Source organism: Pyrus communis, chromosome 3 (genome assembly GCF_963583255.1).
Source record: "Pyrus communis chromosome 3, drPyrComm1.1, whole genome shotgun sequence".
NCBI lineage: Eukaryota > Viridiplantae > Streptophyta > Magnoliopsida > Rosales > Rosaceae > Pyrus > Pyrus communis.
The window spans coordinates 3239367-3255752 of NC_084805.1; the positions used below are offsets into that span (position 1 = coordinate 3239367).

The 16386-nt window shown below is 36.7% G+C and overlaps 1 protein-coding gene and 1 long non-coding RNA gene across 5 annotated transcripts; both read left to right on the forward strand.

The window, feature by feature from the left end:
* LOC137729437 (protein HIRA-like) lies at positions 1 to 8379 on the forward strand. Of its 4 annotated transcripts, none has more exons than XM_068468381.1 (11): positions 1 to 124; positions 1163 to 1292; positions 2690 to 2965; positions 3300 to 3551; positions 3629 to 4029; positions 4166 to 5141; positions 5804 to 6014; positions 6227 to 6467; positions 6573 to 6695; positions 7320 to 7437; positions 7541 to 8379. In XM_068468381.1, exons 2-11 carry the CDS (start codon positions 1185 to 1187, stop codon positions 7931 to 7933), a joined length of 3099 nt encoding a protein of 1032 aa, XP_068324482.1. In that variant the 5' UTR covers positions 1 to 124; positions 1163 to 1184; the 3' UTR covers positions 7934 to 8379. The 4 variants fall into 4 exon arrangements, with proteins under 4 accessions (XP_068324482.1, XP_068324483.1, XP_068324484.1 ...); XM_068468382.1 differs by having other exon boundaries at positions 35 to 124; positions 1145 to 1292; XM_068468383.1 differs by lacking the exon at positions 1 to 124 and adding an exon at positions 705 to 1039.
* Positions 8380 to 12979: 4600 nt separating this feature from the next.
* On the forward strand, positions 12980 to 13880 carry LOC137727559 (uncharacterized). Its single transcript, XR_011067809.1, has 2 exons — positions 12980 to 13128; positions 13498 to 13880. It is a non-coding gene; the product is annotated as an uncharacterized lncRNA (long non-coding RNA).
* Positions 13881 to 16386: the final 2506 nt, after the last annotated feature.

Here is a 16386-nt window from a genome sequence, read left to right on the forward strand (position 1 = left end):
TGAACATCTACTCCCTCGTCTGCAAAGCCTTCACTAAAACGTCCACTGTCACAACAATCTCTCTCAATCTCTCTTCAATCTCTCTCAACGCGCTCAAAGAAAGGGCCTCTTCTTCGACACAAAGGTAAGCAAGCAATCTCTTCAAAACGTTCGATTCTAGGGTTTCAATGGTGCTCCTCATTTCGTTTGTTTTGATGCCAGACTCAAATTCCCACGCTAGGGTTTCCAAACTGGTTCGAAATTTTCATTTTTTAGGGTTCTTGCGGACTCTGGGTACCATGCTTCGTGGGTATTTAATGCTTATTGGCCTGTGATCAACCTTTGATGGTGTTCTTCGTTTCCTCGGTTTTGAATTTAGATTCAATGCGCCAACACTGGGATTTTTTTTTTCTTTCTGGAATTTGAAATCTGATGATTTCCTTGTTATTAATTAAGCTTCCTTGTGGTTTCCTCAAGGTTTTTTTTTTTTTCAATTGAATTTGTGTTAAGCTTCTTGTTGCGTTTAGAATCGTATGCATTAGGCGAAATTAGTAGAAGGGGATCTACTAAGGTTAATTACTTTGACAAACCTACTCCAATTGTATATTAATTTTTGAATCTTGCATGATGTTTTTTTTTTTTGTACTCTGTTATATGCTTGTGATCAGAAAGCATATAAGTAAATAACTACGATGTTTACCATTTTTTCTTATGCAAATAAAAAGTAATTGACCCGAAAAATCATTCTTATGATGCAAAAAGTTCATCGTGGCTTGCAATTTTCGTAGAGCAGTGATCCCTTGGTTTTCTTTCCTGTCTCCTCTAGCCCAAACAATAGGTTTTGGTTTATTATACTTCATTATTATCGAGTTTTCCTGCTCCAAACCACTGAATCTTGCATAACCTTCTGGCTTGGTGCTATGGCAAGGCAAAAAGTTAAATCCTTCCTTGAGCGAGATCTTGTTTCTTTGTCTCAGCTGGCCCTTTGTCAGGCACTTTATTCTGGCCCATGTTGTTTTAAAAGCCATGAATTTGCATACCTGTTTTGAATGATTTCAAGGTAGGAGGTGGTTTTTTTTTTCCCCTTTTACTGGCTTATATTTTTGGTTCGTTAACTCAAATGTGGCTTTTGTTGCTCCAATAGTCTGACTTTTGGGCTCATCAGGTGGTATTGTTTTGTTAGGTTCTGGAAATAAGTAGCAGAGATGATTTCAGAGAAGCCCAGTTGGATTAGACATGAGGGAATGCAAATTTTCTCCATTGACGTTCAACCTGGTGGACTTAGGCTTGCCACTGGTGGGGGTGATCACAAGGTAAAATTCCTCTTCTCCTTCTACTCTGTTTTCTTGTTTAGGAAATGTAGAAAATTCAAAAAAATTCATTGTTTATTGTTTCTCCAACCTGTACTCCTTTAGGAACTTTACAAATTTTCTTGTTAAATGATATTTCATTTACATCATTGTTGTGGTTTAGTTGGGAAAGTACTAAACAGATAGTACATTCAAGTTTCCAGAGACTCTTGACCTCAGAATGCATTTGATGGGCTTAGTTTGTTCAAATTTTCAATAAGAGTGTCTTCCTTGCTGGTGGAAAATTTGGTGGAAATAAGTTGTAACTTATGTCTAATGATGTGTTTGGTTTGTGTTTTTAGAAGGGATCTGAGTTCTTATTAGGAATTTTGTTTTGTGTTAATAAAAAATGGAAATCAAAATAGGGTGGATTCCGAATTCCTCAGAATCGATGATAGATAAATCTATCTTTTTATGTTAGAGTACGTTTGATGAAAACAAATTAAACTTTGTAGTCAAATATAAATCCACCATTTTAAATCTACATAGAAAAATGCAGAATAGCTTTTAAATCCAGACGCTAAGGATATTATATTTTTGGTTTAGAGCATAACTTGTTTGTAAGGTTGCATGTATTTCCGGTGTGTGATAGTGAAAGTTTAAGCAGATATTTATTGAATATTTTTTATTTTTCATTTTAGCGTTTTCATTTATGTTTCTTGTCTACTAGAATGGAACCCTTATTGTGTTTTTTTTATATTTTATCATTTTTTAACTAAGGTTTACGTATTTCAAAAATGGTTATTGAAGTACTTCTTGTGCTATCTGTACATTACTAGTTTTTATTAATTCACAATTGACATTTAAATGCAATAGATGAAAAATATTGATACTTAGAGGTAGCATCTCATGTATGGCATAACTCATCTCCTCAAAGTCTGAATCTGGTGTGGCAAAGGTCCACCATAGTTTGAAAGTAATGCCTCCACTTTAGGTGTACTCCATGCTACTTGCATTCTTTAAGACCATGAAGCCATTTTCTAAGTGCGTTCTGGACCTGAAGTAAATCATGTCATTGTATTTGTGTTATCATATTCTAGTACTAGAATTCATTGCAAACACATTTGGATGAAAAATCAGAAAAACAATTAAGTGCAAATGATCACCACTGGCGTCACTAATAGTGGGAGCATTCTGTGCATACATTCAAAATTTCCCATAAAACTAGGTTTTATAATTCATTATTGCACATGGTGTTTGAACAGCCACATAATCTCATTAACGGTATATCTTGTGTTAAGACACATCGGGTCATAGTCCCATTTATATTTATTTATATTCAGACTTGTTGCATCAACTTACATGATATCATTTGTTATACCATGGAAGTGATTTATTCCTCCCCACTTTACTACTTACAGGTGCGGGTATGGAATATGAAATCCCTTGGCAGGGATTTGGATAATGAAGAATCAGCCCAGAGGCTACTTGCAACTCTCCGTGATCACTTTGGTTCTGTGAATTGTGTTAGGTGGGCTAAACATGGTCAGTTTCTTGCATCAGGATCTGATGACCAAGTGATTCTAATTCATGAGAGAAAGCCTGGTTCAGGAACCACTGAGTTTGGCAGTGGAGAGCCACCTGACCTTGAAAATTGGAAAGTTTCAATGACTTTGAGAGGGCATACTGCAGATGTGGTAATGACATTGCTTTCACTATTTGGGAGTCACCACCTAAATAAATTCTTTCATCTTATAGTTTGTTGAAATGGAGTATGTTTTGCTTCATGAATATGATCCACCTTTTGTTTTCAAAAATCAAGTCATCTTGCTTTTGGTGGATTATCTTGAGCTACAGTGAATTGGGTCTTTGAAGTTAGATCTATGATTGCAGCTGCCCTTCCGAAGAAAAAAACATGGATAGTTTAGTTGTGTTTTATTTCAATTTTCCCAAATGAATGCTGTGAAATTTTTTTATAGTTCCTGATGGGTGTTGTCTTTCCGAGGTGTTGTTTTTCCATGCTTAAAGTAGGTGGATCTTAATTGGTCTCCAGATGACTTGATGTTGGCCAGTGGAAGTTTAGATAACACTATACACATCTGGAACATGAGCAATGGTATTTGCACTGCTGTTCTGAGGGGTCACTCTAGCCTGGTTAAAGGAGTTACTTGGGATCCAATTGGCTCCTTCATAGCAAGTCAATCAGATGATAAGACTGTAATTATTTGGCGAACAAGTGACTGGAGCCTTGCTCACAGGACAGACGGCCATTGGCAAAAATCAGTATGTTAATCGTGTCAATGAAGTTTATCGTCATACAAGTTCCAACATCTTTTTCTAACATGCCTGTGTTTCTTCAGCTTGGATCCACCTTTTTCAGGCGGCTGGGATGGTCCCCTTGTGGCCACTTCATTACTACCACTCACGGATTCCAGAAACCAAGGCATTCTGCACCTGTTCTAGAGAGAGGGGAATGGTCTGCTACATTTGACTTCTTAGGACATAATGCCCCTGTGATCGTGGTGAAGTTTAACCATTCAATGTTTAGGAGGAATATTTCCAATGCTCAGGAAAAAGCTGCACCCATCGGGTGGACTAATGGGGCTTCAAAGACAGGAGAAAAAGAGAAAGAACCACAACCTTATAATGTCATTGCTATTGGGAGTCAGGACAAGACTATAACAGTATGGACTACTGCAAGTCCCCGACCTCTCTTTGTAGCAAAGCATTTCTTTACTCAAAGTGTTGTGGATTTATCCTGGTATGGTTTCCATTTTACAATAAATATCTACCATTTAGTATTTTTCATATTCTATATCATTTTTAATTTAGCTTTTTATTCATTTTATGTGGTTATTCTTTTATGTAATGTGTTTATGTTTTTCTCATTGAAATAGGAGCCCTGATGGCTATTCACTTTTTGCATGTTCTTTGGATGGTTCGGTGGCAACTTTCCATTTTGATGTTAAAGAACTTGGTAACCGTTTAAGCGATGCTGAACTGGATGAATTGAAGAGAAACCGTTATGGCGATGTTAGAGGTCGGCAAGCAAATTTAGCAGAAAGCCCAGCTCAGTTATTGTTTGAAGCAGCATCTGCTAAGCAAGCCTCAAGCAAAAAACTGGTTCTGGAAGTTCAGCAAAACGAGACAGTTGTAAAACCTTCTACTGAAGCAACGGTTGCAACAATAACTTCTGCAGACAGCTTAAATAAGGTTTCAATACCTGCCAGAATTTCAAGTCCTGTGAAGCAGAGGGAATATAGACGCCCTGATGGTAGAAAGAGGATTATTCCAGAAGCAGTTGGGGTGCCTCTGCAGCAGGAAAATATATCTGCTGGGGTTCAAACCCCGGCACTTGACTTCCCTTCTGTACGTTCTGATAAAAACAATGATGACAATGGATTAATTGCTGCTGATAGTGGCATCAAAGAAAGTTCTGTTAGGGGAGTAATTGGCAGAAGCACTGAAATAAAGGAAGGACATGGGGTTACTGCTAGAGCTATGATTACCAAGAGCCTTGTTATTGAGAAGGTTCCTGCTTCCACAGGTGGAGATGAAAGCATAGCTGTGGAACAGTCAGGTAATTCGAAGGCGTCTAGTTCAGCAGGTTCTTCATGTTCCACTCTTTCAATAAGGGTGTTTGATAGGAAAGAAGGGGAAGACAATGTACCAGTTTTCTTGGAAGCTCGACCTCGGGAACATGCTGCAAACGACATCGTTGGCTTGGGAAATACATTTATCATGAAAGAAACAGAAATTACTTGCGCAAGAGGGTTACAGACTCTTTGGTCAGATAGGATATCTGGGAAAGTCACTGTTTTAGCTGGAAATGCAAACTTCTGGGCTGTTGGGTGTGAAGATGGATGCATACAGGTGAGAATTGATATTGCTTTTGCACTTGTATACATTCAAGTTTTCTCCTTTTCTTTGTTTTTTCTCCCAAGTGTTATTAATAGATTTATTTCACATTAAGTTCAAAACTCTGCATAATATATTTCAATTTGTTTCCTTGGCGGTTGCACTCCTCAGATCCCATCTAAAGTTTAGCATAATTGTCACGAAAATGTTTCTTTCGACATCGACTTAGTCACACATTAGGACAAACATCTTCTTGGTACTAGAATTCTGAAGCCAACTTGTTCTTTGTAATCATTCTTTTCTATTGAATTACCCTTGAAGCAATAGCATTCTATTTCCTTTGCAGCATTTTATTTTTAAGTGATTGTAACTGAGAAAGATGCTAATGTACCGTAGGCTCAGATCTTAGCATTCTTTTTCTTAAGGTACTCTTGAAAATCCATTAAAAAAAAGAGAGGTAGGTTTTGCACAATTGTTTGGCTTGACATACGGTTCATTCAAGGGGGAGGAGTACCCAAAGTACTAATTCTCAAAAGCGAGTTCAATCTCCCTAACTATTCTGACAAGCATTATGCCATTTATGTTCATTATAGATTTTGACACAAATATTACCACCAAGCTTGGTATAAGTGGTTGAATTTGTTTAACTTATGGAAATTTTTGGTTGCCTTGAGTAGGTTTACACAACGTGCGGGAGACGTGCTATGCCAACTATGATGGTAGGATCTGCAGCAATATTTATAGATTGTGACGAGCGCTGGAAATTATTTTTGGTGACAAGAAAAGGATCCTTTTATGTATGGGATCTATTCAAGCAGAATTGTCTCCTCCATGACTCATTGGCATCTCTGGTCGCTTCAAACCCAAACCCATCTGCAAAAGATGCAGGTACCACATTGCACTTGTCTTTTCAACCCTTGAAGTGTCTTTTTGGATCTCTATTTGGCGGATAGCCATAGCCCATGTCTTGTCAGCATGAGGTCTAGATGTGCTTAACATCTTGACCACTGTGGCTGTGGGTATTGTTTTCTCCTTTTATTTCTGATCCTTTTTTTTATATAATCTCTTGTTTCTGATTTTTTTTTATACATGCATTCCAGGTGTGATCAAAGTTATATCAGCAAAGCTATCAAGATCTGGTTCTCCTCTTGTTGTTCTTGCCACTCGCCATGCCTTCCTCTTTGACATGGGCCTGATGTGTTGGCTTAGGGTTGCGGATGACTGCTTTCCTGGGTCAAATTTTGCAAGCTCCTGGCATTCAGGTTCAACTCAGGGTGGTGAGCTGGCTGCTTTGCAGATTGATGTTAGGAAGTATGTGGCCAGAAAGCCAGGTTGGAGCAGGTTTGTACTGAAAACTATGGAATTTTGAGATTATAATATGTGCTGACCTGCACACTGCAGTTTAGTATCCTGCTTTTGGAATTGATTTGTTTTATTTTCTTGTAGGGTGACAGACGATGGGGTGCAGACACGTGCTCACTTGGAGGCTCAGTTGGCTTCCTCGCTAGCTTTAAAGTCAGCTAAAGACTATTGCCAATGCCTTCTATCATATATTCGCTTCCTTGCAAGGTATTTTTTTTCTTTCTTTTGTGCATATGTAATTGAATATAGGAAGACCTATATGTCCTTGCCCTCCTGCTGCTGCTCTTTTGTGCTATTTGCACATACATTTCTACTAATTTTGAGAAACTCTTTTATTATTATAATGTTCCTTGGTGGTTCTTCTCTTCAACTTCTACTGGTCTGCTCTGCTTCTGCACTTTTTTATTGTTGGTGGCATCATCTTTTACCCTTTATACAGCAAAAAACATGAGATGTGAATTTGGTTGTGCAAATTTGACTCTTAAAGTATGTTAAAATTGAAGACTTCTTAGACACTCTCACAAAATGGGGTGTCTATGTTTGGTTGTCAATGTTGTCAGCAAGTGTAAAATTAAGAGACGTATTTATGTCCGTGCAGTGGATGTTGTTGCTTGTGGGCTCTGAATGTCTGTTCTTAAGATGTGATACCGACATAATTTGTGTGTGTGTGTGTGTGTTGATGTTTAACAATTTTAAACTTTTGATGCATAATAACTTCAGTTTCTGCAGCAATACTCACATATACATACATACATACATACATACATACATACATATATATATATATATATATATATATATATTATGACTTTATGTTTTCACTGATTTCAGAGAAGCAGATGAGTCTCGTTTACGAGAAGTGTGTGAGAGTTTCCTTGGACCTCCAACTGGGATGGTGGACGATACAACTTTAGATTTAAACAACTCGGCATGGGATCCTTGTGTGCTTGTAAGGCTGTCCATACAGTTCTTTGGGTGTCATGCTATTTTTCAACCCATTTCCCCCCTGCTGTTCATATACATGTTTTTCACTTGTGTTTTTGCTTTTGCAGGGAATGAGGAAACATAAACTTTTACGAGAAGATATCCTTCCGGCAATGGCTTCAAATAGAAAAGTACAGAGATTGCTTAATGAATTCATGGATCTCATTTCCGAATATGAAAGTGCTGAAACAAATATAGAGAAAAAGATTCAAACTTCGCTGACAGCACATCCACCAGCAGCTGATGAAATGGACTCTGCTCCTTCCAGGACAAACGAATTGGACGTTGTCCCTGCAGCAACAGAGAAAACGAAGTCTGTTCCTGCCTCAACTGACCAAAAGGACTCTTCCCAGTTAGCAACAGATACAGAAAATTCTGCTCCAGTAGCCGAAGACAAAGTTAATCCAGATCCGCCAATGATCAGTCAAGTTAGTGTTGCTGCACAAGATGCAGGTTCTTGAGTTTTGCATCTGGGAAATGCAAGAAATAGCGCGTGTTAACTTTTAGTTGAACTGGAGTCCTCTTGATGATGACCTATGTATATGTTTCGCCGATCACCTTCCTAGACTGGAGTCCATTTTGCCGATCACCTTTCTTCTCGGGGAAAAGCTAACTACGGCTGAGAGCATATCATATGCTGTGTTAAAGACAACGTTTGGTGATCTGTTGATGGTTTCCTCTCAGACGCATTTAGACCAAAAAAGGACTTTCCAAATGTAGTGTACCATATGTAGCCGGCTTGTACATTATTCGGCGTTATCGGAATTAAGGTCGCTTAATATTTTGTAGTTGTAGACTTCTGGTGTTCTACTAGGCGTGCCTGCCGTAAGGCGCTGATGAACACGTCTGTGTACTGTGTGTAATTTATTGGTAAATTTTTTTTCTTAAATTATTCATAAATTTTACTCGTCTAATGAATTAAACTTGATTCTTTCCTGCACTGGTTGGAAGTAGTAGGCTGTAAAAATGGTGATGGCTTGTGGCTTCGGGTTTTGAATGGTCAATATTTGAACAAAATCACAATTCAATCAAATACTCTGCTTCGATGACAATTTGTTGCAATCACAGGAAGCAAACACAAACGCCAATAACCGCAGTTGTTGTCCGTCTTTGGATATCATAAATTAGTAATTTTAAATTTTAAATGAATTAAATTTCTTCCACATTTTTCTCCAATACCTGTCACTTCTATAATTTTCTCCGAACCACAAGATTGCTGGTATCATATTATATATATGTATATATTAGTAATTTTAAATGGAGGCTGATCTGTAGCACTACATTTTTTTAGATAAGTTTTAGACCATTAGATTGGTCCACTTTTAATGGTTGAGATCTAATCTAGTAAGGCAATTCATTAGTTAGATATTTATTTTTTCAAACAAATTTATATTGGAAATAAATCTTTGAACTTTCTAATTATAATTTCATGCACCTAATCTTGCTGTCAATTTTTGGTGTTCACTCTAGATAATTATTGACTAGTCTTCATCTCACAAATAATGTGAATCTTGATGCAATAACCAGAGCACCATAACAGATCGACTAACAGTGATGGCAAGAGAAGAGAAAATAAATAAATAAAAAATAAAAAAGGAAAGCAAGGGAACAAATCAATCACAATATTGAGGAGAGAGAATGTAAGTGATAATTAAAAAGTTTTAAAATTTTAATTTTCCATGTATATTTGTTTAGAAAATTAATTAAATGCCATGTTAAACTAGATCTCAACCATTAAAAGTATAAATCTAACGGTTTAAGATTTGTCTCAAAATTTATGTCAAAAATACGGTATCACGGATCCGTCCTTATTTTAAATATGTATTTATTTTTTACAAAAATAAATTCCAAGTCCTAAGCCGCTACCAATAAAATGCTAAAACCCTAACCGAAAATGATCAACACCAGCCCTTGACGAACCTTCGAAAACCCTAAACCCTCAAAGTTCACCTCTCACACTACAACGGACCTTTTAAAATTATAAAAGAAATAAACTTGAGAACAAGTTAGAAATCTGCCCTATCTTTTATTTAGTAACCGGTCACCTTGCAATAAAATTTGTGACCTATTTTATAATATTTAATTAAACCTGTATTTTTCCTTAAAGTCCAAGTCAAACTCAGTATTTAATCTGAATTTATCTTTTGTTTAAAGCGATATCGATTAAGAGAGCTGTTTAGCTTTTAAATTTTTGTACATTCTACTATATGACCTAATATTGTAATTTTCTTTTTTTTTTTAATGTTATTGGCACTCTAAAAATCTCATTCTACACTCCTCACAAGTGTATTTTTTCTTTCCAAATATAGAAAGTTCGGAGTGTAGAATGAGATTTTTGGAGTGCCAATAACAATTTACTTTTTTTTTAGTACGTCAATATTTTTACACTAAGAATTTTTACCCAATAGTATAATTTTAGACATGCACTTCAGTATCTATATAATTAAAGTAACAGTACAAGTTTCAAATTTTATGCTTTTGAAATCATCACTTGTGGGCACTACAAAATCTGAGACTTTATGTTAAAATTGGATAACTTGCCAAAACATGTGATACTTTGAAATTGAAAGGATGGCCGTGGATCATGTGAAGTGCAACAGATGTACCCTCCTGCCACCTGCCACATGCCACATTTAAAACCATTCCCTCCTTATTTCCATTTAATATTTTACCCCCTATATAAATTATGTGTGTATATTTACCCCCATCGATATCCCTTATCATGCACCTTCTTCTTCTTTCTCTCTCTCTGTTTAGCTTTTCTTAGGTCTTCCGTTGTAATGAAATCTCTTTTCAGGATTTGCCTTTAGGCTTTAGTAGTCCGACATTTTAAACAACTTTTATCATTTGATTTCTTAGAGTCAATCTTCACCGTTTATTTTCCGTGCTACTGAGTAGTTCCTCGTATTTGTGTAGTTAATTTCAATCACTACAAGAATTACAGGTTACAAACAAAACATGAAGAAGAACTTGTCTGTTGGAGTTGCAGCTCACACAAGTTTCCTCCTTGTGGTTTTCTTCATGCTAATTACGATAGGCAGAAGCCTACGTGTTAGGCCTCCTCACGTCCCACGTACGTATAATCCATATCTCATTCATTAATGTTGGTTACAGATATATGATCACTCTTAATTTGTCGTCCTTGATACTTCAGTGAATCTTCAAAGAGAAGTCGGAGCCAGTAACAGAGACAACCTATACCGAAGCAAGGAAGGAGGAACGGAAGAAGCGAGGAAGGACCTACTTGGAAGCGGGTCGAAGTTGCCGGACTGTTCACATGCGTGCGGGCCGTGCTTTCCATGCAAAAGAGTGATGGTGAGCTTCAAGTGCTTCGTTTCAGAGTCATGCCCAATTGTTTACAGGTGCATGTGTAAAGGGAAGTACTACCATGTTCCCTATAACTAGCATTCATCATCAGATCACCACATTGCGACGGCCTTTGCTAGTTATACGCATGCATGCATGGGGATTCATCGCTAGGAACGCAATGTGTCAACTTGTGACCCCAACTTTTTTTGAAGCCTGGCAGTGGCAGTCGCCTTGCTCGCCCTATGCCACAACGGGCCTTAGGAGGATGCATGTTAACTTGTGCGAGTGGATTTTTCTTATTTATGTACGATTAATTTGTTTCGGATTTAATTGTAGTTCAGAATTTTCAGATGAGCAGAAGAAAAATGTATTAATTGTAGGGGAGAGTTAATTTGTATCTCATCACGAGTTTCTTGTTTTTCTTTTTTTTCCCTAGCCAATTATTATATTTGAATTTTTTGCCTTCTATCTCTGTGATTTATAGTTTATACCCATCAATGTTTCGGCAGTGATGTCATTAATTGTTGTAACGGCCTGTAATGAACCGTAAAAAGTTTCATGGGTAATAGTCAATTCAATCCACCCAAACGAATAGTAACTAACACTAGCTGTCCTAGTGCATCTCCACTCCTAACCTAAATAGCCTAGGTAATTTGCATCAAAATATTATTTATTTTTTTTAATATTTATTTTTAATTTCGGATATGTTTTTTAACCAATTTTGTCACGTCACGTATTATGATCCAAAAGTACAATTTTTGGGATAAGATTTTCGAGTAGATTTTTAGCCAATTCTGTAGTGCCATGTGTCATGATTTTGTAAGAATTATATGGATAGATTTCTGATAAGATTTTGAACAAATCATATCGCGCCACATGTCACTATCTGTTTAGAATCCTTGAGAATATATTTCGATAAGATTTTTAACCAATCACGTCATGCCACATGGCATTATTTACAACCTCATCCTTTTTTTCCCATATAAACTCTTCATCCATCCTAAAGTCATACACCAAAATCAAAATAGCTCAGAATCTTTCTTCATAGTTTATAAATCTCGAGTTCTTACAATGTATTCTTCAAGTAGATTGTTATAAATCGATGAGCAAGAGAAATAATTCTTTGAGGAAGATGAAGAATTGTTCAATCTCGAGAATGGTGAAGATGAGGTGTTCAAAATGGAAGAGGAAGAAGATGATGAACTTAGAAGCGGGGTGAGATCTCCAGACTTCTTGCGCCAATCTTCTCGCAAAACAAGGTACGAACCGTCTTCCAAACTTCTCACAAGTGCATCTCATTACCTGTAATCAGATAATGAGTAGCTTGAACCCAACTAATGTTTTATAATATGTCTTCAGGGTCAATATTTGTTATAGTAAAAATAGGTATAGTTGGCCAAATGCTGACAAAATGACTCACTTAAAATTGTTAAAAAGCTTGGCGATGCGTGCTCTTTTTAAAATTCCATAAAGACTTGTATCCGCAGTTGCTTGTACCTCCATGAACATTATTTCCAGCTATGCCCCATATATGATGTTGCACTGAATCATTAAATGGAACCTGAAAATTCCGCGGACGGATGAAACCATATCACCAGCTGTGCGACATAAGAATAAGGGCTGGTTTGGTATTATTGTATTTTGAAAAAAAAACTGCTTTTATTATGCTGTGAGAATAAACAGCTGTGAAATAAAGTAGCAGAGTGTTTGGTAAACTTTTTTGTAAAAGTGTTTTTGAAAGAAAAAAAAGCAATATTATAGTGTTTGATAAACTTTTATGTAAAACATATGTAAAAAAAAGCTGGTTTTTCAAAGCTAGGTTTTGCAGCTTTGTGTTTTTGGCTTTTTTTTTCACCCAAAACTGTGAAAAAAAAGTTGAAACTGAATGTTTACCAAACATAATGATAGCCACTTTTTTCAGAATCACCTCAGTACCAAACTAGGGCTAAGAAAACAAAGTTTCCCACCACAAAAAAAAAAAAAAAAAAAAAATGAAAAAAAGAAAAGATCATATATATATATATATATATATATATATTATTCACTAAATTAATGGCCCGAAAACTTATTATAGAAAATCATAAACTCAAGATTCATTTGTAAATTTATGGAATCATATTATGCTTGTGAATGAAGAGTCATAGTTAAAAGGTGAATTACCTTCTCTTGGAAGTTCATCATTCACCCATCCTTTCCACATGATCTTACACCGCATGCACCATTTTTTTTATTCTATTTTGTGAAATAAAATTACAATCCATACCCACTAACCCGAGCCAAAAACGGCCATAGGGTTCGTTGAGCCTTTTTGATTCTATTAATCACTTTTCTATCAGCTCCTCGTCTGGTAAATTCCAAATCCGACAATCTATTTCTTCGATTTTGTTTTGCAAATAATGAAATTATTATTGTGTTTTTGATTGATTTCGTTGCTTTGGGTTTGAATCTCTGTAAATTTTGAATTTTTAGCTCAAAGATTGTCAATTTTTTTGGATGATTTTAGTTTTCTTGAATTTTATGGTTTTGGATGGGTAATTATGCATTAAAGTTTTATTTGGATGGGTAAGATTGTATTAAAAAGATTTGCTGGGTTGTGTAGAACTTTGTTGGGTTTGAGTAGCTCTCTCTACATATACATACCCGTTGCTTGTCTTCAGCCACCATTGCCATTGCCATATATATACTAACCAGTTCACTAATTATGATCGACTTGTAGGAAGCTTACTGCATTTCACAGAGGGGAGAGCGAGCAGTAGCAGCAGAAGCAGCAGCAACGGCGGTAGTAACCACGGAGGGGAAAGCGCGGTGGTGGATTATGGAAAAAACAAAAGCTCACGGTTCGTCTCTCTCGTCAACTCCCTCTCTCTCTGTCGTAATTTGTTTGGTTTTAAGTTCACAATTTGGTTGATTTCTCTTGCTATTTAGAATTTGAACAAGTTTAGAATTTTGATTGTGATTTGATAGAGCCGCGTAGCCTATAAAATTGATTATATTCTTCGGATGGTTGTCTGTTCAATCCATGGTCGTTGCGAATCCTCGAAAAAATTGTAATTTTGAATCATTGGGCTTAATTCCATGAATACTAGATATTGTGATCAATTTGCAAATTAGTTATGAGGGTTCTAAGCGATTCGATTTCGACAGAAAGAGTTGGGATGTTAGGCCAATGCTAATTGCGTTTTATGCTGGTAATTTAATTGGAAGGCTAGGAATTGAACTAGAACTAGAAGTCAGTACAGCTTTTTAGGCCGACATACACCAAACATTGCACTAAGTTAGTCAAACTTAGTCTATTTTAAGTCAGTCCAACTTAGATCCTGAAACTATTTCAATCCAAGATAGTTTCGTACAACAAACGCATCTTAAATTACCTAATATAGCCCAAATGGGCTTGGCCCTAATGGGCCCAGTAAATACAAAATTAATTCGAAGCCCAATTTGGATGTTGAGCTTTCATAATTAATTAAACTATTTAATTAATTATTTCCTTCTTTGATTATTCTAATAAACCATTCCAACACTTTTGTATTCACCGCAGACAAGAATGAGGTGTGCAATCTATTAGGTTATAATCGATGAGGCCGTGAGCGATCTAGAGTTCCCAATTTTTAGCCATGATACTGTTTTTTGAAAAATTTATCTAACACTGCACTCTTTCAAAGACATGACACAATTGGTTGACTACCTTTAGCTAGGATATTGGCTCTTTAGAGGAAGAAGAATTTAGAAGTCTGCTAAAGCAAAACTCAACTTCAGTTTGGAAGACTCTCTTGTCAATATACCACCAACGGTCACAAGCATCAAGCAAAATAAATTAATGATCTCATCAATCGCGTTTTGAAGGGAGGTGTGCAAATCTTCGGGATTTCCTTAGCCCTCCATCTCGGGTAGTTTCAGAGTTCCAGCCCAAGTCAGGACAAGTCCTTGTGTAGTTATGGAGTTGGCTAGGATGAGGGTTGCACTTCTTGCAAACTGTTTGGAAAATCTATCAATTTTAGATATTGATCTGAGTTACGTTTCCGATCCTTCAATGGGAAGGTTCTTCCATGGTTGTCCTTATTGTAAAGTCGTTCGCATTGAAGGAAACATACATGAAGTGCCGAAAGAGAGGCACATGTTGAGCATTAATTCCACAAGTCTGATGGAATTATGGATCTGCTTGTACATTAAGTTTGGCCATTGTGATGCAATTGATATTCGAACATCACACGCGTTCAAGGTAGCTGCTCTAGATTTGCGTCTTTTGTACTTGGACGACACTACGTGCGCAACCTACGACTTTCAAGGCTTTATAATGCTCGAGGCAAGAGTGCAGGTCGACATATTCCTCAAAGCGTGTCTCGTCCATTAGAAAATGACGAGGACATGTTAGGTCATATACATGAAGTGAAAGTAGAAGAAACTATGAACATTGTGTTTGGTTTGTCCGAAAGCTCAACTCTTAAGTCACTTATCCTAGGCAACAAAACCATGCGAGTAAGTGTTGCTGGACAATTATTGCTTTCTGCAAGTGACTTAAGAGATACACTTTTGGATACAATGCTCCCAACTTCTTTCTATTTCCTCTTCATGTTTGGCATTTTTCAAGTGGATGAGAGGGCACCTCAAGGAATACGTCGGCTTGCAGTTTGCCTTATGCATTATCTAGCCTTGAAAGTTGTAGGTTGTGCACGAGTGTCATCCAAGTACAAAAGTCACAAATTTAGAGTAGCAACCTTGAACGTATATGATGTATGAATACTAAGACATCATAATGGTCGAACTTGATGTGCATGCGGATCCATAATTCCATAGACATGGAATTAATGCTCATCATCTGCTTCTCTTTCGGCACTTCGTATATTTTTCCTTCAATGTGAAGCACTTTTAAATAAGGGCAACTATGGAAGAAGCTTTGCATTGAAGGATCCAAAGCTTAACTTTGACAAATTTTCCAAACAGCCTGCATGAAGTGGAACTTTTATGCTAGCCAATTCTATAACCTTTACACGAGGACTTGTACCAACTTGGGGTCGAAGCTCATAAAACTTCCCGAGATAGGGGGCTATGAAAATCCCCAAGATTCGCACACCTCCCTCTAAAACGCGATTGATGAGATCATTCAATTCATTTGGCTCGATATGCTTATGACAGTTTATGGTGTATTTGACAAGAAGACCCTTCCAAATTGAGGTTGAGATTTGCTTAGCCAGACTTCTAAATTCGCCTTCCTTTAAAAAGCCAATATATGGCTAAGGGTAGTCAACCAACCGTGACATGTCTTTGAAAGAGTGTAGGTGCATGCTATGTCCTTTGGTTTGAGTCGGTTGAAATAGTAATTCTATTTTTTGATAAACATGAAGTCCCACTTTGAAAGAGTCTCGTTAGCACCTAGCTTTGGTTTTTTGCCCTAATACTCAACAATTTTCGGATTTTTAACCCTCCAATTTTCTATTTTAATATAAAAATCCATCCTCAGAACATAATAAGGCAGTGGAGCAATAACAATCTCTTCCTCCTAATCCATCAAGTTCAAGGATTCGGACGGTTCAAATTTAATCTAACGGCTAAAGTTATTATAACTTTTAAAGTGAACTTTTGTTTGTAGCCGTTAGATCAAATTTTA

Excerpts from the sequence above, each read along its gene's own strand:
- LOC137729437 (XM_068468381.1), top strand. The coding sequence starts at position 1,185 with ATGATTTCAGAGAAGCCCAGTTGGATTAGACATGAGGGAATGCAAATT. Across the intron at positions 1,293-2,689 it reads CTGGTGGGGGTGATCACAAG|GTGCGGGTATGGAATATGAA; the intron begins GTAAAATTCCTC and ends TACTACTTACAG. Across the intron at positions 6,468-6,572 it reads AGAAAGCCAGGTTGGAGCAG|GGTGACAGACGATGGGGTGC; the intron begins GTTTGTACTGAA and ends ATTTTCTTGTAG.